At 38.6% G+C, this 22253-nt stretch overlaps 3 protein-coding genes across 9 annotated transcripts; 2 read left to right on the top strand and 1 right to left on the bottom strand.

The window, feature by feature from the left end:
- Positions 1 to 2379: 2379 nt before the first annotated feature.
- LOC121809503 (heat stress transcription factor A-4c-like) lies at positions 2380 to 5059 on the top strand. Of its 3 annotated transcripts, none has more exons than XR_006052273.1 (3): positions 2380 to 2941; positions 3193 to 4209; positions 4737 to 5059. XR_006052273.1 is itself a non-coding variant. In XM_042210159.1 (2 exons), exons 1-2 carry the CDS (start codon positions 2726 to 2728, stop codon positions 4126 to 4128), a joined length of 1152 nt encoding a protein of 383 aa, XP_042066093.1. In that variant the 5' UTR covers positions 2380 to 2725; the 3' UTR covers positions 4129 to 4434. The 3 variants fall into 3 exon arrangements, 1 of the variants encoding a protein (XP_042066093.1); XR_006052274.1 differs by having other exon boundaries at positions 3193 to 4233; XM_042210159.1 differs by lacking the exon at positions 4737 to 5059 and having other exon boundaries at positions 3193 to 4434.
- A 568-nt stretch (positions 5060 to 5627) lies between these two features.
- On the top strand, positions 5628 to 11996 carry LOC121807739 (probable sugar phosphate/phosphate translocator At1g06470). 4 transcript variants are annotated; one of them, XM_042208039.1, is made up of 12 exons: positions 5629 to 5749; positions 6055 to 6636; positions 6751 to 6917; positions 7687 to 7772; positions 8405 to 8454; positions 9106 to 9173; positions 9464 to 9564; positions 9712 to 9724; positions 10083 to 10267; positions 10536 to 10622; positions 10974 to 11068; positions 11486 to 11996. In XM_042208039.1, exons 2-12 carry the CDS (start codon positions 6401 to 6403, stop codon positions 11622 to 11624), a joined length of 1227 nt encoding a protein of 408 aa, XP_042063973.1. In that variant the 5' UTR covers positions 5629 to 5749; positions 6055 to 6400; the 3' UTR covers positions 11625 to 11996. The 4 variants fall into 4 exon arrangements, with proteins under 4 accessions (XP_042063974.1, XP_042063973.1, XP_042063971.1 ...); XM_042208037.1 differs by having other exon boundaries at positions 6055 to 6663; XM_042208038.1 differs by having other exon boundaries at positions 5733 to 5868; positions 6055 to 6663.
- A 618-nt stretch (positions 11997 to 12614) lies between these two features.
- Positions 12615 to 15652, bottom strand: LOC121807738 (G-type lectin S-receptor-like serine/threonine-protein kinase SD1-1). Of its 2 annotated transcripts, none has more exons than XM_042208035.1 (7): positions 14461 to 15652; positions 14248 to 14376; positions 14050 to 14177; positions 13759 to 13969; positions 13439 to 13676; positions 13212 to 13362; positions 12615 to 13145 (listed from the first exon to the last, which is right to left on the bottom strand). In XM_042208035.1, exons 1-7 carry the CDS (start codon positions 15143 to 15145, stop codon positions 12828 to 12830), a joined length of 1860 nt encoding a protein of 619 aa, XP_042063969.1. In that variant the 5' UTR covers positions 15146 to 15652; the 3' UTR covers positions 12615 to 12827. The 2 variants fall into 2 exon arrangements, with proteins under 2 accessions (XP_042063969.1, XP_042063970.1); XM_042208036.1 differs by having other exon boundaries at positions 14050 to 14174; positions 14461 to 15651.
- Between the last annotated feature and the right edge of the window lie 6601 nt (positions 15653 to 22253).

The following is a 22253-nucleotide window of genomic DNA, read 5'->3' as shown; positions in this document are numbered from 1 at the left end:
GTAGGAGTTCATATGAGTGATGAAGCAAAGAGTAATCGAGTCTAGTCAACAAAGACAAAGCAACGACTGCGTCTCGGTTTACCGTTTACCCACCAACGCTGAATTCAACAATCTCTGCTTTTTCCATAAAACAAAAATGCTACTGTACAAGAATCTTTAGAAAATTCAACTCAATCCCTATGTTATAATCATTTCCTTGGGGAAGAAACAATCTTAAACAATTTATTACAGCTCCTTAGAGCACCCGCAACGCGTGCCGAAACCGTTCCGCGTGCCGTTCCGCCGGAACGGTTTCGCCGCGGAACGCGTTGCGGCGCTGCATTCCGCTCCCGTCCCGTTCCCATTCCGTGCCGGGTGCCGACGGCACGTAACGCGGCACGGAACAAGCCGCCACGCGCCTGGGCGACGTGGCCGATCCCCGTGCGTGCGTGCTTCCCACTCGCCGGCCCGCGAGTGGGACACGTCAGCAATGACGCAATAATTATTTTTTTTTATAAAAATCGAATTTTAAAAAAAAAAAAAATTTTTTTAAACGGTAACATTACCGTTTTTTTAACTTTTTCTTAATTTTTTAATTTTTATTTTTATTTTCTTATTCTATAAATACACCTAATTCATTCATTTTATACACAACTACACATCTATTCTTCCTACATCAACATCAATTTCTCTCCAATTTTCATATTCTATCTCTTCAAAAAATGTCCGGCGACGGCAATTACGGTGGTGGCGGCGCCGGAGGGTGGGATCTCAACGCGTTCGGCGATTGGGAGACCATGTACAACACACTTGGTGGTTCTGGGTCATCGACGCCGGGCACGCAGGGGTCGGCGACGCCGGGTGGGTACCAACCACCCACTTTCGATGTGGATGCCTACGCTCGAGGCTCCGGCTCGCGGCTTTCCCAGGGTTTGTCCCAGATTCGGGAGGATATCCCCGTTGAACCCACTCAGGGAGGAGGCCGAGGCGGTGGAAGCTACAGGGCTGCGTCTGAGGCACCCGAGGAGGATGAGGAGGAGGAGCCGGAGGATCTGGGCCGGCATCCCTACACCAACGAAGAAACAAAGGCGGTGTACACCGCCTGGCTCACCGTCTCATATGATCCCATCGTCGGCAACCAACAAGCCGCCAAGTGCTTCTGGGAAAAGGTCCGTGATGTCTACCACGAGACTAAGCCGAAAGGGGCCCGGAAGCGCAAATATACAATGCTTCGTGCTCACTTTGGCCGAGTCGATTTACAGGTCAAAAAATTCTGCGGGATCTACTCCTCCGAAGCGGCGCACTACCAAAGCGGAGCTTCGGGCGCCGACATACTGAGGGCGGCTATGCGCGCCTTCCACCAGGACACCGGTGTACAGTTCAAATATGTTGATATTTGGCAGCTCGTCAAGGACGAGGAAAGGTGGGGCCGGTGGTGTCCGCTCCAGCTCGGGATCAACCTCAAAGCGGACGAAGCACACGACGAGCGGCCAGTACTCGTCTGGTGACACCGATGCGCCCAGTGATCGTGGCACGCAGGAGGTTGGGGTTACGGCCGCCGAGTACGAGGGATCTAGCCGTGGGCGCCGTCGTCCGCAAGGGACGAAGGCGGCGAAAGCGGCTAGAGCGAGGAAGGGCCGAGGAGAATCAAGCCAGTCGGCCTCGGGATCGGGCTCACAAGGAGGCTCGAACACACTTATGGTGGCGTACATAACCGCCACAATGGCGGACACTTCCCGCTTCTCGTACGCCCAATTCACGGCCTGGTGGAACGGAATTGTGCATATGGCAGGACTACTTGGTCTTCCCCCCTCCCCCTAAACCTCGACCGCCTCCGGAGGATGATTCGCCGGCGGAGTAGTTTTTTTATTTTCCCACGTTTAATTGTGTGTTTTTTATTGTGTGTTTTTTATTTTTTTAGGATTTGAATTGTGTGTTTTTTTAATTTTTTTAAGTTTAAGTTGTAATTTTTTTTAATATTGTGTGTTTTTTAATAAAGTATGTTTGTTTTTTAATAAAGTATGTTTGTAGTGTGTTTATTTAATTTAATTTAGTTGGAAATAAAAATAAAAATTGAAATAGAATGAATAGTAATTTAAGGAACGGTTAAGGAACGGTTAAGGAACGGAGGGTTGCAGGTTCCGTTCCTTAGTTAAGGAATGGAGTAAAAAAGTACAGTGGGGCCCTCAAATAGTGGTTTAAGGAACGGTATAGGAACGGTATAGGAACAGCGTTGTGGATGGCCTTATTCCCAAATTTCGAATAATCTTTTTTCTGCCGGGGTGTTGAAAGTCAATCCCCACACTCCCCAGCCTCTATCGTCAAAGGCTCCAACACCGACGATTGTGATTCACTCTGCTTTGTCTGCATATATATATATATATATATATATATATATATATAGCTCTTGCGTTTGGGGTTTATCCAAGAAACCGCTGTTCTCTAAACTAGCTGTTGTTTTGTCTGTTTTCAAGATTTTTCACTTGTAAACTAGCTCTTGCTTTGAAAAAAATCTGTTCTTTTCTGCTGGATTTTATTGTTTTCTGTTCATCAATCTAGAAAGATTGGTTCTTTGAGTTGAATTTTATGTGGGTATTGATTCATGATTGATTGATCTTGTTGAAGTCTGAGTCTTGAATGAGTGAAGGAAATCTGAAGTTGGAAAAAGAAGCATTTGTATTGACCTCTTTGGAAAGATTAGTCAAGGGGGTCGTGTTTATAGGTATTGTAGTTTTGATCATTAGTGATGGATGGATCAAATGGCAGTTCTTGGTCGCCGGCGCCATTTCTGGTGAAGACTTATGAGATGGTGGATGATCCAATGACAAATTCTGTTGTATCTTGGAGTCTAACTGGCCATAGTTTTGTTGTTTGGAATCCACCTGAGTTTGCTAGAGATTTGCTGCCCAAGTATTTCAAGCACAACAATTTCTCCAGCTTCATTAGGCAATTGAATACATATGTAAGACATTTCTTGCTCTTCGCTTCCTTTGTTGTTCCATTATTGGTGTTAAAGCTCTTCTCTGTTTAGCTATGGCTGTGTGTTGTTTGTGTTGTGTTATTTTGTGTAGAGCTTTTTTGGTTGCTTTGAAGTAAGCAAGTATATGAAACTGGTCTGATTGAAGAATGATAGTACATAAATTGGAGATTGATTTAAGTTGTTCTAGTTGGATTCTTCTCTATATCGGCCTAACATTTTCTTGAAATTTGCAGGGTTTTAGAAAGACTGATCCTGAACAATGGGAGTTTGCAAATGATGAGTTTATCCGAGGGCAGAAACATATTTTGAAGAATATATACAGGCGTAAGCCGATCCACAGTCATTCAGGTCAAGGAAATGTGGCTCCATTAACTGATTCAGAAAGAGAGCATTTTGAGAAAGAGATTCAGCAGCTAAAAGGAGAAAAGGTTATGCTTCAGTCGGAAGTAGAGAGGCATAGGCACGAGAGTCAAGGATACGAGCATCAGCTCAATTCCTTACGACAGATATTGCAGAACATTGACCACAGGCAGCGTCAGTTGATGATCAGCCTAGCTCAGCTGTTGGAGAAGCCGAGCACCATGGAACAGCCAGGGTTTCAGAGCAAGAAAAGAAGGTCCACAGCCTTGCATTTCTTGCAAGGCGAAGGCCTAGAAAATTCCGGTGCTTCGTCTCTTCCATTCATGAACATGGAACAAGTTGAGGAACTAGCTTCTTCCCTAAATTTTTGGGAGAAGTTCTTCCATGGAGTTGAGGCTCCAGCCGAAGGCTTTCATGACTTTAGGCTGCACTCCACGCGTTCACCTGTCATCACAGCATCGTCTGGAGATTCTGATAATGCCTCACGCGGTTGCCACATGTCAGCATCAACTTCACGAGATTGCAATTCCTCCCCAGAGCTGGCTGCATCCTCGACTTATTTAGGCAGCCCTGAGATATCTTCAATCTGCATTGATCTCGACTCTAGGCTAAAGCCAGTAGGGATTGATGTGAACATGAGCCCAACCAAGACTCATGTTCATCAAATGCCAAAAGATCAAGAGCAGGATGGCGCCATCCCATCTGTGGCAGCTGGTCTAAACGACGTCTTCTGGCAGCAGTTTCTGACTGAGGCTCCTGGTTCCTCTACAGCACAAGAAGTGAAACCAGAGGAAGATAGTGGATCTTGAGAAGCATCCAAGTGATGAGCGAAAGCCAGCTAACTCGAGTGCTGAGGAACAAAGCTGCAACGTGTCATATGCTAACTTTAGGTATTATTGCTTGAGTTTGAGGAGGTGTGGTACCTACCTACACATATTGTTTTGGCTTGTTTTCTTTTGCTCTTCGTGTCATTTTGATGGAGAATTCTGGGTTCTGATGTGCCTCATTAGATGTAGAAGTGTAAAATCATTGGGTGGCATGCTAATTTTTCTCTCTTTTGATAGATTCTGTATAACAAAAAAAGTTTTGAATCTTTTTATGCCGTTGAGATTTCATTTGTCATGATCTTTTACTCGTCTTTCGTAGTCTGAATATGGAATCAGAGGTCTAATTATACAATTACAATATGAGAAGTTTCTTGAATATGATGTTGGTTCATGAAGGGAGTGTAAAAATGTGTGTATATCTTCTATGCAATCTGCACGTGCTTCTTATCACCCTTCAAGCATTTCTTGTTCGATGTCTGCATCTATTGTCCTCTCAAGCTGTCGATTTCATGGAAAACGGGATCTCCCTGCCCCGTTTAGGATTTCACAGTTTTTATACTTGCACTAACTGAACATAATTCCTCATGCAGCTATACTGAGAAGAGACTTTGCTTGCTAGTGTCTCGTGTTATGTGGAAGATATGTCTAAGACTCGCTGGAACCTAGAGACGACTGCTCCACCGAGCTCTTGGGAGATTTCCTGTCCAAGAGCTTGAGCTGAAGGTTCTGATGCCAGATGTTGGCTCTCATGATTATTACTTACATAAAGTTTTTTTTGCTGTTATTTCAGGGTTATTTTTTAGAGTGATAAACAACCAAATTTTGTACAACTAAAATAAGGTTATATTAATAATTTGATGTATTAATTATATATTAAAATAATAAATGGAGTAAGTGGACAAGTTAAAAAGACTTATTAGCCTTTAACCTCATTTTTTATTTTTATATTTGAATTTCCTTTTTATTGTTTTTAAAATTTGAATTAAAGTATGCACTAATTACATTTATGGTTCAAAAAAAGTAAAAAAAATTATACACAAATCATAAATATATGACCACAATATTATGCACTTTCTATGTAGTATATATGCATCCATATATCTTAATTAAGTGCATAAATAAACCTATTTTTTAAAAATAAATTAGTTTTTGGTTGTACAAAATTTGGTGATGGTATTTTTTAAGATTATGTTGTATTGTAGTCAAGGTCACTATTTCCAACATTTGGATAGGAAGTTAATGATGGAATGAAGTAATTTATACAGAGCGAAAGGCAATACCATCGGCTGCATTCGATAAATATTGAACCATTGAACCAAATAGCTACATAGAGTTATCATGAAAAACTTATGCTTTTCGATTTTAGAAATAAAAAAACTTGAAAACATGAGTAACGAAAGTGTTACATTAATCTGAATGAAAAATAACAGATTTGAAAATAAAAAAATTGGAAGAATTAATTAACACAATAGATTATAATAATAAAAATATTGGGATTGACAGAATTCACCTGATGACAAAGCATTCGGTCTAATCCATACAAAATCAAGAAAACAAGGGATTCAATATTTTATGCATGAATCAGGAAGAATTGATGTCTTCGGTAAATTTCCTTCTCTCTTCTAATTACTACTACTAATTTACCTTCGAATAACGCAATTTTCCGTTTCGCATCGATCACCGTTTCTGTAATTATCTTATACAGAATTTACATTTTCCACGGTACGAATGTTAAAATTTCTTCCATCTGCTTGCCTTCATTACATAATTGTTAATGCGTTATTTTTTAAACTGCAGCGTCCAATTTAGGGCATTATTTTGCGGTTTTAATTGGTAGAATCTAGTTTTCTTTTTTGCATTTGATCCACCGGTGCACAGCTGAATTTTTCTAGTCCCTTTTTTGTATAGTAATATAGGTTTGAGATCAAATGAGCTGAGATTTCTGTGGGCAAGCAAGTTGGAGCTGGTTCGATTTGGGGCTTTCCTTTTAGTCTTTGTTTTTCTTAAAATTTAATCATCAAAAGTATCTTCCAGTGGATACTTATTTGCATGCCAGCAAATAGAATTCAGTGAAAGAATTGATAAAAAGTTTTCTGAGGAAAGTGGAGGTGACAGTTTGAGGCATAAAGGTTGGTGTGAATAATCACATGCTCAGCTCAATTAGATGAGGATGTATCTTAATAAGAGATTGGTTTCGGGTTTCCCATGGTTCCTCAACATGCTAGAAATTCTGTGAAAGTAACTTCAAACAAGAATGGAGCTTGGTGATGTTCATAATCGATCTCCCAGCGGTGGTGATGGACACAATAGGTCGCCCTTTGGTAGCGATTTAAACGATATTGAAAATGGTCACACGGTCAATAGAAGACTACATACAAATAATGACAGCAGTCTAAATCACGTGGACTACCATAGCCTGTCAAAGAGAGATACAGAGAACCCGGTTTCTGTTTCTGATGTGGTGAAAACTTTGTTTCTAATACTGGCCTGGTACGCAATCAGTACATTCTTGACACTGTAAGTTTTTTCACTCTGAATCAGTCACTTCATAGAGTCTGCAGATTATTATGTTTTTTATTTCTCATAATTCTTGTTCGTGAACAGGTACAATAAGACGTTATTAGGGGATGATTTGGGGAAATTCCCTGCGCCACTGTTGATGAACACCATTCACTTTGTCATGCAAGCGGCTCTCTCAACAGCCATTACGTGGTATTGGCCTGAAATGTTTCACTCCTCTGTTATGTCTTGGAGTGATTATTTTGCAAGAGGTATGAAGTTTTATGACAGTCACCAACTTTTATGCTCATAGAATCTGCACATATGCATCCCCTATTTGTTAGCATCATGGAGACTCTCATTGTTCTACTGTCATTTATAGTATGAGAGAATTTCTGAATTGCCAATGTTTTTGTGGCTGTGTTTCATATAGTATGTTCATGTTTAATGAATCTTTTTATGTTCCATCCTTTTTCTTTACTACTGGAGGAATTAGCAATTCAGCAGTTATTAATTGAAAATGATGAAATGTACGGACCTAATCCAGCTCAACCGTTTTTTGTCTTGTCAATTTTTTTAGTTCACCCTTTCTTGAGGCTACTTCTTTTAAATGTCCCACTGCTCTTAACTGGTTATAAATTTGGGCTAAACTAGCCAAGAGACAACTTTTTCTGGCCCTTTAGTTTTCAATCTCAACCGGAATATTTGTTTTGTAACTACAAAATATTAGTATTACTTCCTTCGTCCACCACCTATTTGCCACCTTTTGACAGAATGATTTTAAATATTTAGTTGACTTACTTGGTAAAAGTGTCCTGAGTGGAATAAGGACTTAGCTGGTAAAAATTTTTGTTAGTGGATTTTGTGGTTGGTGTATACTATAGATGGACATGGCAAGTCTTTTGTGGATGGACCAAAAAGGAAATTGAGGCAAATATTTGGTGGATGGAGGGAGTATTTGTTTTTTTTATCCTCTCCATTTGCTTGTATAAATTAACTTATTTAACAACTAATGCTACAGACGGCCTTTGCATTTCACAGTTGTACCAACAGCCCTCAGCACCGCAATGGATGTTAATCTGAGCAATGCATCCCTGGTTTTCATTTCCGTCACATTTTCCACTATGGTTGGTTATTCTTCTACAACTGTTTCTTATTGACTTGTGCGTTTTGCTGTTTGACGTTGTTGTTTGTGATTTGTAATCTCTGAGGTTTAAGGCTGAGGCCTTGAGAATTTTCTTTGTCCAATCTTGGTTCCAATATTGTAAATCCAAGTGTGTAAGTAAGGAAATGAAATTTGGGAGCAATAGTGAAGTTAAGCCTACAATAAACAAGAAAGACATTTGATCAATTAATGCCTAAGTTGCAGCTTATATAGAATTTTACTCAAAGAATAATAAAAAGATTAAGAAGGATGTTAAATATCAGATCTGGCTGTCCCAAAGGGACTGAAAAGACTCTGAAAACTGTACAAGTATGTTCCTTATAATATTGCCATTCAATTTGGAGCCTACTACTCCAGATCCATAAACAATATTATGTGATGTTTATGTCAGCTTTATGTCGTTCTCGTTCTCCCTGAAGTCCATGCTTTCTCTTTTTTTTTGTTACTCAATTTGCATATGCCATTTGGATTTACTGGACTGTGGCCTTAGTCTCTGGCTTAGTAAATACAGGAACTTTTCTGTTTTGTCACTGTATTCTTTATTCTATCTCATGAAAACCATGAATGACTAAATCAGCTATCTTTTGTTTGCAGTGTAAATCAGCATCGCCAATATTTCTCCTTGTTTTTGCCTTTGCATTCAGGTATTTTCAAATGAATAATTGTCATTGCAATTCCAAAGAGGATTATATAATACTCCTTCCATCCCACAAGAGTGTGCCAATTCCTTTTTTTTAGAAACTACCCCTTATATTTTTACTCCATCTTTTCAACTTATTTACAACAAAACAAAGGATGGCCCACACCCTTTATCCTTCTACTACAACAAATGGGACACTTTCTCCACTCAACCAACACTATCTAACTTTTATTCAAACCCATGCCCATAAAGAGTGGACGGAGGGAGTAGTATTCATTAAAACTAAAAATAAGCCATATTATCTGCAGTACCTATGTACAGTGCTAAAAAGATTGTTATGTATCAAGCTAAACTAGAACTGGTTTGGTGAGGCTTGAAGAAGTGTCAAGTATCATGAAGTTTTTTGAAGATGTTGATTTTGAAAAAAGTTGGGGATGTAAATTTGTGGTAAAAACTCAGTATATGCAGGAAGGTCCTGCCTTACTTACAAAAAGATATGCAGGTCCTTTGTCAAACTCAGTATACACAAAGTATACTGGAGTATTTTATTTCTCCAATGCATATACTCTATGTAATGCACTCAAATAAATGTTTGCTACGTCTGTTTATGTTAGATTCTTTAATCTAGTTGCTGACTCGATCATGTTCTGTGAAGATTGGAATCTCCAAGCGTGAAGCTGTTTGGCATAATGTTTGTCATTTCTGCCGGGATACTATTAACAGGCAAGTATTTTATCCTGTAGTGTGCATCTTGGTTGGAAGATTCTGCTGAATATTGGAAAATATGTTCTAAAATGTGCAGTAGATATAAATTCCAGCACTTGCTATACATCAACAGAGGATGAAGATTCAAAATTATCCACCCAAATTGGTGGAAAATCTTAATAGGGAGTCTCAAATCAACAAAAAACAGCCCTTTAATGAAAAATATAAATGCATTTAAAACTGATAAAGCTAATCCGAGATGAATCTCTTAATTTGTTTTTTACATTTGATTTATTTGGTCCATGCAGTTGCTAAGGAGACAGAATTTGATTTTTGGGGTTTCATATTTGTGATGCTTGCTGCTGTCATGTCAGGGTTCCGATGGACAATGACACAGATTCTTCTCCAGGTACAGGAAACAGTGCATTGCTACTCCTGTCGATATATATTTTTATTCTGAACTTATTTTGCTTTTATACATTTAATAATAAATACTTGATTTTTTTCTTGGCTCGTCTCAATTGGATGCTTGTGCTGATATCAAAACGACCTGAAGAAAGAATCATATGGTGAGTGCATTTGAATCCAGTGGTTTTACCTGAAAATTCTATCTATCTATTAGTTATAAACTTCCATAGTGTTTGTTAATCCATGATCCACTTAATGACTATGCACTTAGCAGATATCTTTGGCAAATCGAGTCAGGAGCTCTCTATGTAAAATTTGTATAGAATAATAGAATGTCAGAGATGCATCTTATGCCCTCCCAAAGAAATTGATTAAGCTTTTACAAATTAGGACTAATCTCTAGTTTTAAAGCTTGGTTAGTTTTTACTTACACATCACAACTAATTTATCTTTAAGCTTTTTATTTGTCCAGCTCATTTCAACATACTTGGCCGATTCCTTTCCTTTCTCTTACTCCAGGCCTTAAAAATCCTCTTACCTTGATGAGCTACGTGACACCAATTATGGCAATTGGAACTGGTCTGCTTTCTCTATTGCTGGATCCTTGGAAAGATTTCAGAGAGAGCAATTACTTTAACAGCTCGTGGAATATTGTCATAAGTTGTTTGCTGATGCTGTTCGGCGGAACACTGGCTTTTTTCATGGTAGGATCTATTGGTTTGATAGCTTGATCTGGTGCCCTGGGGTTCATGTTGGTTTTTGGTTTGTCTCTTCAGATCTGTTGATATTTTGATATGTCGAACAATTGAAAAATCCTGTTTCGTTTTTTCGGGGCGGGGAGGATCAACCGGATGCATCATTTTTCTCCATGATGAATAGAATTAAAGAACAACAGAACTAAACGTTGATTTGAATCTTTAACTTTTCTTGTTTTGCTATATAGTTTTATTTGATTTCTTGCTTTTATTGCAGGTATTGACTGAATATATTCTCATCTCAGTGACTAGTGCAGTAACAGTGACAGTAGCAGGGGTTGTGAAGGAAGCTGTGACTATTTTGGTAAGATATCAAATATATTTGCGGCTTAACTTCAAGAACATGCTAATGTTTATACGACACTCAGTATAACAATATGGCCTTTCCCTATATTGTATTGATTTCAGTTGCATAATTGATAAGCAGGTTAAAATTATTGACTAGGTCCGTCGGCCGGTTTGCACGATTCAAACTGAGGTTTGAATTGTAGCTATTGTAATCATCCTGTTTGGGATTAACAGTATCTGAGGCCCTTTACATATGTTGGTTGCCAAGACTTCTTAAATATTTCCAGATCATACACTTGTTATTACTGGGATATTCTTTCATTCAGTAAATTAAAAGTCCTTCATTAACCTCTGATATTTCTTTTAGGTGGCTGTGTTCTATTTTCATGATGAATTCACATGGTTGAAAGGGTATGGCCTCACAACAATCATGTTTGGTGTCAGCTTATTCAACTGGTACAAGTAAGCAATCAAGCTGAACTTTATTCACTTAACCATTCAATAAAAAGCATGTGTGCGCTTAATTTGGCTCTGCTAGCAAACTTTTGGGAAACAGATCACAAGGTCTGATGATCATAGTTTGAAAGATTGGTGTCATGATATGTCTATCATAGGAAATGAACAATTTTATAGAACAAGTTTCTGGGTGGCTTTCTGTTATGATATACTGTATATATCACTCATCTCTCACGAGCTCAGGTTACTTAGATGATCGGTGATGACAATGCCCATTTAATTATAGCTTTCCAACATATTTGGCATAATGTTCCTATGACCTGATTATTCCATTCTTAGCTTCATATGGGATCTTTAACTTAATCAGTAGCATTGTTGCAGTGCAACATCCGCGCTTAACAGTCTAGTTTCAAAAAATTTCAGATACCAGAAGTTGCACAAGAGCAAGAGGCATGGCGGTTCGCCAACAGATGGTTCGACATCCAAGTATACTATCATCGAGGACGTGGATGAAGAAGAAAGCAGCCCGCTTACAAGCCCAAGTTCACATTCTGACGAATAAATTCACGACTAAGCTAGTGAGTTCTCATCCGCATATCTAAATCAGAAGCTGGCAATTCCGTCTGGTGACAGAGGTACTAGGAAATGTGGCATCATTTTGATTGCTGAGTTGAGTGAGCATGTTTCGATACCTAGGGATCATGTTTAGATGCTCTGCGTTGCTCTTTGTGTTTAGAAGCTGCTAACTAGTTTTGGCAACATGGATAGCTGGTGACGTTGTTGAAAGGTTGGATGAAACAATGTGTGCACAACGTTGTACAGAATTTTGTACTGAAAAGTGAAAGGATCACTTTTCTTCTCATGGAGATTTTTTTTTGCAATGTGGTCAGCAAAAAGCACACTTTTCATCTTTTATTATACTGATTGAAGAAAACTAGTCCAAAATAAATTATTTTGATACTGCAAATTCTATTAATAGATGGTCATTTCTTTATTTTAATGATATACCCAATGTTTAAAAAATTGGATTGGTAAATGAACCGGTGAAACAATTGGTTCTTGGTTCAACTAGTTTGACTTGTTTCAAACTGGTTGAACCACTAATCGAATCAAAATACCATTGTAAATATGATACAGGAGACAAGTTTTTTTTTAAAAAAATATCATTGTAAATATGATACCGGAAATAATTTTTTTAAAAAGGAAATGTGATACATTAAAAAGGAAAAGGAAAATGAAAATTGTGATATAGGAGTATAGGAAAATCAAACTAAATTAATTCTATTTTTTATAAAATAAACTAAAAAAACTGGACTTGCGTTGCAAACTTCCACGATCTGAGTTTGTGTGTTAACGAGTTTTATTCTTTTCTTTTTTTTTTCAAACAGGTCTCCGCGATCTGAAATTTTCTAACGGGTGTTTTATTCGTTTTTTATTAAAAATTTAAAACAGATCTCTAGGATCTTATTTTATGCGTTAAATATTAAAAGAAATTTTATAAAGTCAATGTGACGTTGGTTTCCTATATTAGAAGATGAATTGGAAACCACAGTCAAACGTCAAAACTAGTTGTTTATTTTATCTCATTTCCTATCTCTATCGATATCATTTACATCAATCTTTGAAAAAAAGGGTCTGTAGCATTTAGACATATCCCACAACGAGACTATTGCAAATGTGAGTAGCATACTAATGAAATAAATTGCCGCTCCACGTACACAGCGGCTACCAATTTTTAATGCAATTCAGTTTCAACTTTCAACAACTACCGGCCTTCTACTTCGGTAATAGTCATGGAAGAAGCACTTCTACTTCTACCTTCCTCACTTCCAGATGTATTCCTCTCCGAGAAACTAGGGCTCGTGTTCAAGAAAAACCCAGGCTTCTTCGGCTCGGGAAGTACTGTATCCTCACTGCTCAACATGACAACCACAGATGGCATTATCGGCCTATCATCTGCTGCGTTCTGAACGCATAATAGCGCCACTTGAATGCATCTCCTCACTTGCCATTCCACACACGAACTAGAATAGCATGGATCCATTAGCTCCAACTCCCTATTTTCCTTCCATAGTAGCCATGCCTGTCATCAAACAATTTCTCAGCATTGAGCATATGAAAAAAAAAACAATAGGAATCTATATTTCACCTGCTCCAGAAGGTTCTGATAGCAACAAGGATGCTTGAATCCTCTATTCTTTTTCCCACTCACTATTTCCAATATTACTACTCCAAGGTTGAATACATCCGACTTCACTGAGAACTTTCCATCAAATGCGTACTCTGGAGCCATGTAGCCACTGCAATCAAATTCGTTTAGCATGAAATTCATTGTTTTTGTATACTATGTAAGCTTGTAAACAAAATGGAACTCACTATGTCCCAACCACTCTTTTTGTTCTTGCCATCACTTGATCACCTTCGAACATTCTAGCTAATCCAAAGTCTGAAATCTTCGCATTCAAGTTCTCATCCAACAAGATATTGCTTGTTTTCAGATCTCTGTGGATGATTTTGAGCCTCGAATCATGGTGAAGGTAGAGTAGACCTCGCGCAATCCCCATAATAATATCAAACCGCATCTTCCAAGTCAGCACTGCCCGGCAGTTCTCATCTGCAAGCAGTGAAGAAATTGAGTCACACACTTTTAGCTTCAATGACAAGAAGGAAAACAAATGAGTAAAGTTGGAACTAACCAAAAATGAAATAGTCCAAGCTTTTGTTGTGCATGTACTCATATATCAACATTTTCTCCTCTCCTTCAACGCAGCATCCCAAAATCCTCACAAGGTTTCTGTGTTGGAGTTTAGCAATCAAACTAACTTCATTTTTGAACTCTTGAGGCCCTTGCCCAGAAGTACTCGACATTCTTTTCACTGCGATTGCTAGCTCATCCGACAAGTTTCCCTAAAACAGCCAAAGAAATAAATAATTTCATTAATCTGAGCAATCCTATCTCTCTGTCCAGCTTAAAGCGGAGCATTTACCTTATAAACAGGACCAAAACCGCCTTCTCCAATCAAATTTTCATCCGAAAAATTGTTAGTAGCTGCTGCAATGGTTTTCGAACCAAACAAAGGTAATTCTAAATCCTCGTTTTCCTTCTTACAAGCTGCTGCAAGAGGTCGACGTAAGTTTCAGATTCTTTCTTAATTCTTGTATAACTGATCACAATAAAACATTACCTCGTCTCCTCATCCTTAAAATCAAGCCTCCAAAACACAAAATCAACAAAAGCATCCCTAAACTAGCACCCGTTGCAGCAAACACAAGCTTCTTAGAACGTTTCCTCCCATTCCAATCTCTCGTACTTTCTATAACAACGAGTAAAGCATTATCAATACACTAAACCCCATTTTTGATCTACTAGTCACAAAAACTACATAAAAATCAGCTACCTAGCGCGGTTTTAGGCACGCCGATGTAGATGCTTGGCCCTGTACTAACTTCTCCTGCGAACTCCATGACATCAACCAAGTCCCCGAACCACATCAAACACCCATTCCTCTCATCGCTCAAGCTCAAGTAATGATCAGCATAAACCGAGCAGTTGTAGTTTCTCAAGCATTCCTCATGGCAATCACCAACGCTCATGCTATTGTCCACACGAAAACTTAACGTGTCAGGGAACTTGACACGATCAACCTTCATGAATCCATCCTCCTTCCAGCAATCCAACGGGGGAATTCTACCACATCCACTTGTCCATGCAGCCGAGCTCCATTCCCTCTCAGATTTAGGCGAGAATCCATTCAAACACTCACACACAGGCGCTTTATTAGGTTTACACACAGTATTAACACCGCACCAACCGTATTTACTGCAAGTTTCGCTCGGCATAGAGAAAGCAGGGATCCATCCGTCTCTCTCTTCATTCATGATGTAACGCTGGAGCAATCCCGACGGATCCATCACCAGTCTCATGCAAATCGAGCTGTTGTAAGCGTCGGAGTAGGAGACTAACCTTCCGTTTACTATTTCAGCACCAAATGCTGGATCGCGTATGAATGGAAGTCCGGTGAAATTCCGCCCATTCCACGGACCTTTCCGGTACTTCTTCTCCTTCCCCATGAGAATACTCATTTAAGGCAATCCGTGGTTCTCGATCGTGTAAATGAACTCACCGAGCGACGGATCGCGGTAGCTTTTCCACGATGTGAGATGCTTGTCCAATCCTGCGTCGGAATCGTCCACCATCTTCATCCCCGGAAGCCTGGTGTCGCTAGGGTAATCAAAGCTCGTCCATATGTTGGTGGAATTATCGGCGAGGACGAGGTTTCCGGTGTCGAGGAGGCGGAGAATTGGCCTCGATGCGGCGGTGGTGGAGAAATTGGAAGACCATGCGATTGCACCTTGTGCTGAGGAGAGAATCAGATTGCCGTTTTTGGATAGAGTTAGAGCTCCGGTTGAAGTGGTGATCGGATTTTGTCTGTTTGCGACCCAAACGACGACGTCCGGTGTAGCTCGGTACCATATCCCCAAAAATTTGGCGGCGGAAGTGGAATCGGAGGGAGTGAAGAATCCAAGCTCGAAAATTTGGGTGGGAGAAGATGTTATGGATATTTACTCGAATGTGAACAATGAGATATCCTGAAAGGCGTGAAACACTTTCAGATCAAATTAATTGGGTGGTTATACCAATATTTGATCGGATGCAATTCAGGTTCAGAAGTTTCGTATGTTAATTCTACGATACACACTTTGAACCGAAAATGATCAATAAGAAGAAGCCTGAAACGAAACGTCGCGTCTTTTCACGAAACGTTGCGTCTCTTCGTTTCTTAACCGATTTTAACTGTTTTTTCAAAGGGTTTCGAAAATTGCAAATTAGTCCTTCGACTATCAGAAATTATATTTTCGGATGAATTTTCTATACAGCAACTTTAATGGAAATAAAAAATTTCCAAGCTCGACCCCAGCCAAGGGCTGCCGCCCCTTGGACCCCCGCTACTCAGGGGCGCTGCCCTCGAACCCCCGTCTAATCATAATGAATTCAAACAAGCGTGCACTCCGCACTTTCCAAACTTGTATGATGTCTCATTATAACAATATTGACCAATCAAGTTAATCCAATTACACTAAAATAACCAACAATCCTCCCCTATTTTAGTGCTATCCTTGATTAACTAAAAACAAGTCATCTCAAAATTCAAACTTTTGCATAAATGAAATATCGTAACGATTGAATTGCACCTTAGTACATTACACATTCCATACATTCGAATACCCAGGGTGTCTCCAAGGATTGAACCCTGGAACTCACATTGAATACACGAATATAATGTACACAAAAGTTTACATATGAATATGTTCTATCTTGACACTATATTTACTAGCCTATGTCCTTATCCTTCATAAACATGTCGAAACCAAGTCCTAGTTTCTTGAAGCGGCTAATCTTCATGCTTATATAGGTAGTTCTTTTATTTTTGCACCTACATATGCAATTTTTCAAAAGAACTATTAAGAATATATACATTCAACCTCTTTAACTTGTAGGTCTGAACACATACCTTGGGATGATTCTTCAATGTGTTCCAATCTCTAAACTTTAAGCCTTCCACATTGAATTCAACATCTAGTATCATACTAAATGGGAATTAGGTATCTTAATATCAGAGATTTATAGTGGACTTTAATCCCATCCCTATAGCCGACTTGTGCACAAGATCTCTACTTAACCCTTTGGTTAAATGATCGGGTAAATTGTTATGAGTTCTCACAAACTCCACATATATCACACCATCTGTAATAAGTTCACGAATCATGTTATGTCTAACACCTAAGTATCTTGACTTTCCATTATACACTTGACTATATGCCTTAGCCAAGGTAGTTGCACTATCACATCTGATAGATATAGGTGATATCGGTTTAGGCCACAATGGAATTTCACAAATTAAATTTCTTAGTCATTCAGCCTCTTTACCAGCTGCTGCTAATGCCACAAACTCAGATTCCATTATTGAATTAGTGATACAAGTTTGTTTCTTTGATGCCCAACATATAGCACTACCTCCAAGACGGAATACCCAACCACTTGTGGAAGAATGATCTTCCATATTGGTAATCCAACTTGCATCCGAATAACCTTCAAGAACAGAAGGAAATCCAGAATAAGACAAACTATAATCCATGGTTCCTTTTAAATATCTAAATACTCGATTCATTGCTTGCCAATGGATTAAACTTGGATTGTGAGTATATCGACTCAATTTTCCAACTACAAAGGCTATATCGGGTCTAGTATTAATCATAGCATACATGAGTGATCCAATAGCCTTTGAATATTCAAGCTGATTCACATCAACTCCTTTATTAGACACGAGTTTTGCACTAGGATCAAAAGGAGTCTTAACTGGAGAACAATCTTTGAAATTAAGTTTTTCCAACACCTTCTCAATATAATGTGATTGAGAAATGGAATTCCTTGTTCTCCATGTGTGATCTTAATTCCAAGAATCACATCAGCCTTCCCCATGTCTTTCATCTCAAACTTAGATGACAAAAATTCCTTTGTTTTATCAACTTGATCTTGGTCAGTACCAAAGATCAACATGTCATCTACATATAGGCAAATGATCACCCATTTACCAGTAGTATCAAATTTGCTATATACACACTTGTTTGCTTGATTTAATATAAAACCATTAGACAACACCACGTCATCAAACTTTTGATACCATTGCTTGGGAGCTTGCTTTAGTCCATAAAGAGATTTTACCAATTTACATACCTTATGTTCATTACCAGGCATGACAAAGCCTTCTGGTTGTTTCATGTAAATCTCTTCATCTAATTCACCATTCAAAAAGCAGTCTTAACATCCATTTGGTGAATTATAAGATTATGTATAGCAACAAGTGCTAACAATAATCTAATGATGGAAATTCTAGCAACAGGAGCATAAGTGTCAAAGAAATCAATTCCTTCCTTTTGTCTAAATCCTTGTATAACCAATCTGGCTTTATATTTGTCTATGCTTCTATCCACCTTCATCTTCGTTTTGAAGATCCATTTACTATCCAAAGGTTCACACCCAGGTGGTAAATCAGTCAGTTTCCAAGTATTATTTTGGATTATAGAATCCATCTCATCTTGGATTGCCTCTTTCCAAAATGCAGCATCCCTCGATGCCATAGCTTCTTTGTAGGTCCTTAGATCATCACCAATATTAAAACAATATTGATATTGAAAGTTAATTTCATTCCTTGATCCTTCTACCAAGTACAATAGGAAATCATCGCCAAATGACTTAGCTTTTCTTGCTCTACCACTTCTCCTAGCCTCAGGAGGTGTATTAGTCACTTTGTTAGTCACATCAGAGTTATTAGAACTTGCAATCATGCCTCCAGGTTTAGGTAAAGACATGAATCTATCCTCATTGCCAAAATCAATATCTCTTGACTCAATAATAGAGTGCACAGATACGTAGTCATTAGGTTCTAAGACATATCATAGAACCTATAGCAAACAGAATTTTCAGGATAGCCAAGAAATACACAATCTATACATCTTTGACCTATGGTTTTAATTTTAGGGTCAGTTAGTCTTACCACAGCCCGACAACCCCAAACTCTGAGATAACTCAGTTTTGGTGATTTCTTATGTCAAAGTTCATAAGAGGTTATCTTGTTCCTTTTATTAGGAACTCTGTTCAATAAATAACAGGCTGTTAACATAGTCTCACCCCAAAATCCTTCACTTAGGCTAGAATAGCACAACATTGAATTAACCATTTCTTTCAATGTTCTATTCTTTCTTTCCGCTACACCATTTTGTTGTGGTGTATATGAAGCAGTGGTCTGATGTACTATACCAGTAGATTCAAAATGTACTGGATCATAATACTCACCTCCCTTATCAGTGCGAAGAACTTTAATCTTCACACCATGATGGAGCTCTACACTTTCTTTGAAGATTTTAAATTTATCAAGAGCTTCATCTTTTGAATGGCACAGATAGACATTGCAATATCTAGAAGCATCATCAATAAAAGTAACTACATACTTTTTATTACCAAGTGATGGAGTCGAATGAAAGTCATACAAATCACTGTGTATAAGTTCTAATACCTTAGTATCTTTACTGACATGTTTATTGAAAGGTTGTTGAGTAATCTTAGTTAACATGCAAGTTTTACACCTTTCAACATTCAATTCAAAAGTTGATATTAAACTCATTTTCGACATATCTTTCAATCTCTTGTAATATGTACATGACCTAATCTAGCATGCCATAATTCTGATTTGCTAACATGATTACTAGAACTAGTAGAAGTCATGCAAACAGAATTTTCAACAAAAGAAACATCTAGATTCAACTTAAACATACCACAAAGATAACCGAATCCAATAAAAGTACCATGTCTTGACAGAATGTATTTGTCACTTTCTAAAACTTGTTTATATCCACAATTATTTAATACAATACCAGATACTAAGTTTTTATGAATTCCAGGTACATACACAACATTTTCTAAAGCTAAAGAGTTTCTAGAAGTAAATACTAGGCTAACATTTCCTATTCCTTTGATTGGTTCAGTTGCAACATTGCCCATCTTCAATGAAGATCAATCTACAATTGGTTTGAAATCTTTGAACCATTGACGATCCTTGCACACATGACTGACTCAACTTATTTTTGCACAAGAAAATTTCCGCAAGTGTACGGGGCTAGTGTAGCACAAAGCAAGCAAGAGTATCGTATCCCACAGAGACAAATTGTATAAACTCAAGTACCACGGACAGATGTTAACTACTATCTAGACAAAGCAAAGGTTGGGTTTGATTCTTAGAAAAACAATTAAACATAAACAAGTTAAAAGCACGCAACAAAGGATAGGTTTCAAATAAGAGAAAGAGGTAGAGCTTTGGATCCAACTACAACGAACAATATATGAACAATTCAACAACTTCGATTACCCAATTGAAGTCTCTAGGATTACTAGGAAAGCCGCTAGTCTAGGCTAAGCCCTCTCTCGAGTGCACTCAACCCGTTGATTAACCATTGATATTGAAGTCTCCTTCTAATACTTCACAATTAACTCCTTAAAACAAAAGGCTCAAGCCCTCACTCGAGAATTCCTTCTCTCGAATGTAAATTATCTAGGTAATGTTCATTCTTTTATCAATCCTAATCAGGTATCTCTCAATTACTCAAAACTAGGTCAACAAACTCAATTGGTAGCTAAGCAATTGAATTGAAAAAACTCAAGAATGAAACAAAAGGAATCACAAGAGCATAGGTAATCAAAAGTCCTTGAATTAATCAAAAGCGTTCATTGTAGTCTTCACCAAAACTCTACAAGAAATTTAGCTACTCATATTCAACGCAAATTCACAATATAAATCCATAGAAAGTGAATTGAATATAGGAAAACTAATAAAGATACTCCCAAGAGTGGGTTGAATGGGAAAATCGTCTTCGTCTTCAACCTTGTTGAGGATTGGGACTTCTTGTCTCTCAAATCCGCTCTCAAACCTTCAAAACTGCTTCTGGGCGTGTGTGATATCTTGGGAGTCGAAAACCCTCGGTCCCTTTTATACCCGGGGCGGAAATAGGAGCAATTAAAATATCGCCGCACGCATCGCCCGGCCGGGTGATTTGCAAGTGGAAAACACCCGACCGGGTGTTCTCTCTGGATCCCGCAAGGCGTACAAAATACCCGACCGGGTGATTTGGAAATTGGAAAACACCCGGTCGGGTTTTCTCTCTGGACCTCGACTGCTTCTTCGAAACACCCGACCGGGTGTTCTGGCCGATGAAAAACACCCGACCGGGTGAACCTACTGGACTTCTCAAAATCTGTCTCGGCTCGTTCAATCTGTTTTTCAGTCCGTTTCAACCTGTTTTCATCACAAAACTACGACAAAACTCATTAACTCATTAATTAGTGTATGTGTGGTGAAAAACATATATTAAACACCTTAATCATCAAAATCACCATCTAATTACGCACAAAACCATCCTAAACTATGAGTTTGTCAATGACATGTTGCACCCGAATCAACCGACCATGAGAGATCATCATCCTGCACATAAAGTGCTTCAGAAATTATTGATGCATAATAGTTCTCAACAGAATGATCATTAGGTACAGAAACGAACCTGATTGTTTTCCCGGATCCTTGGATCCAATTGTACCAGCCTCGTTCTTTCCTTTACTTCCACCGTTTCCAGACTAGCAATCCCTCTTGAAGTGCCCGGATTTACCGCACTTCCAGCACATCAGTTTAGGCTTCTTATTCCCAGCCTTACTGTTGTTTCCTTGAAACTTTCGTTTCCCTTGAAATGTTTGTTTCTCCTTACCAGCCTTGGAGGATTCACCATCTTCCACCATTTCACAGAAGAACCAACCATTGTTTTACCAGTACCAACAGAGCCTTTTTCCATATCACGAATAGACTGTTTGATTTGGAAGTCACTTCCAAGTTCGACCAGATTCAACTCCTCCTTCTTATGTTTCAGATTATTTTTAAAATCTTTCTAGGAGGGTGACAGTTTATCGATAATGCTAAAAATAAAAATGGATTCATCCATTTTCATATCATATTGGGAAAACTGTCCCAATATCCTCAACAATTCGTTGTATTGTTCCATGACAGGCCTCGAATCCACCATTTTATAGTTAATAAAATTCCCAACAAGAAATTTCTTGCTAGAGGCATCTTCTGCCATATATTTGGCTTCGAGGGAATCCTACAACTCTTTAGCAGACTCTACGTTTTGATACACATCAAATAAGGAATCAGACATACCGTTTAAGATGTGACCAAGACATATGTAGTCGTCGTTCTCCCACTTCATCCGCCTCCTTGTTTGTTCAGAGTTTCATTTTCAACAGCCTCGAGCATGGGAGTACTTAGAACATACACGACCTTCAGATTCGTCAACATGAAATGCATCTTCTTTTGCCAGCGTCTGAAATCCTGGCCAGCAAACTTGTCCAACTTCGCGAAACCTTTCGTTGCTTCCTTCGCCGTTTCCTTGTTCGACATTTAAAAAAAATTGATTTGATCTTTGTTAGGGATATTTACTCAAATGTGAACAATAGGATATCTTGAAAGGCGTGAAACACTTTCAGATCAAATCAATTTGGTGGTTCTACCAATATTTGATCGGATACAATTCAGGTTTAGAAGTTTCGTATGTTAATTCTGCGATACACACTTTGAACCGAAAATGATCA

This window comes from Salvia splendens, chromosome 6, assembly GCF_004379255.2.
Source record: "Salvia splendens isolate huo1 chromosome 6, SspV2, whole genome shotgun sequence".
Classification (NCBI taxonomy): Eukaryota; Viridiplantae; Streptophyta; class Magnoliopsida; order Lamiales; family Lamiaceae; genus Salvia; species Salvia splendens.
Note: the sequence above shows the minus strand (reverse complement) of the source record. Positions and strands in the feature narration are given on the sequence as shown.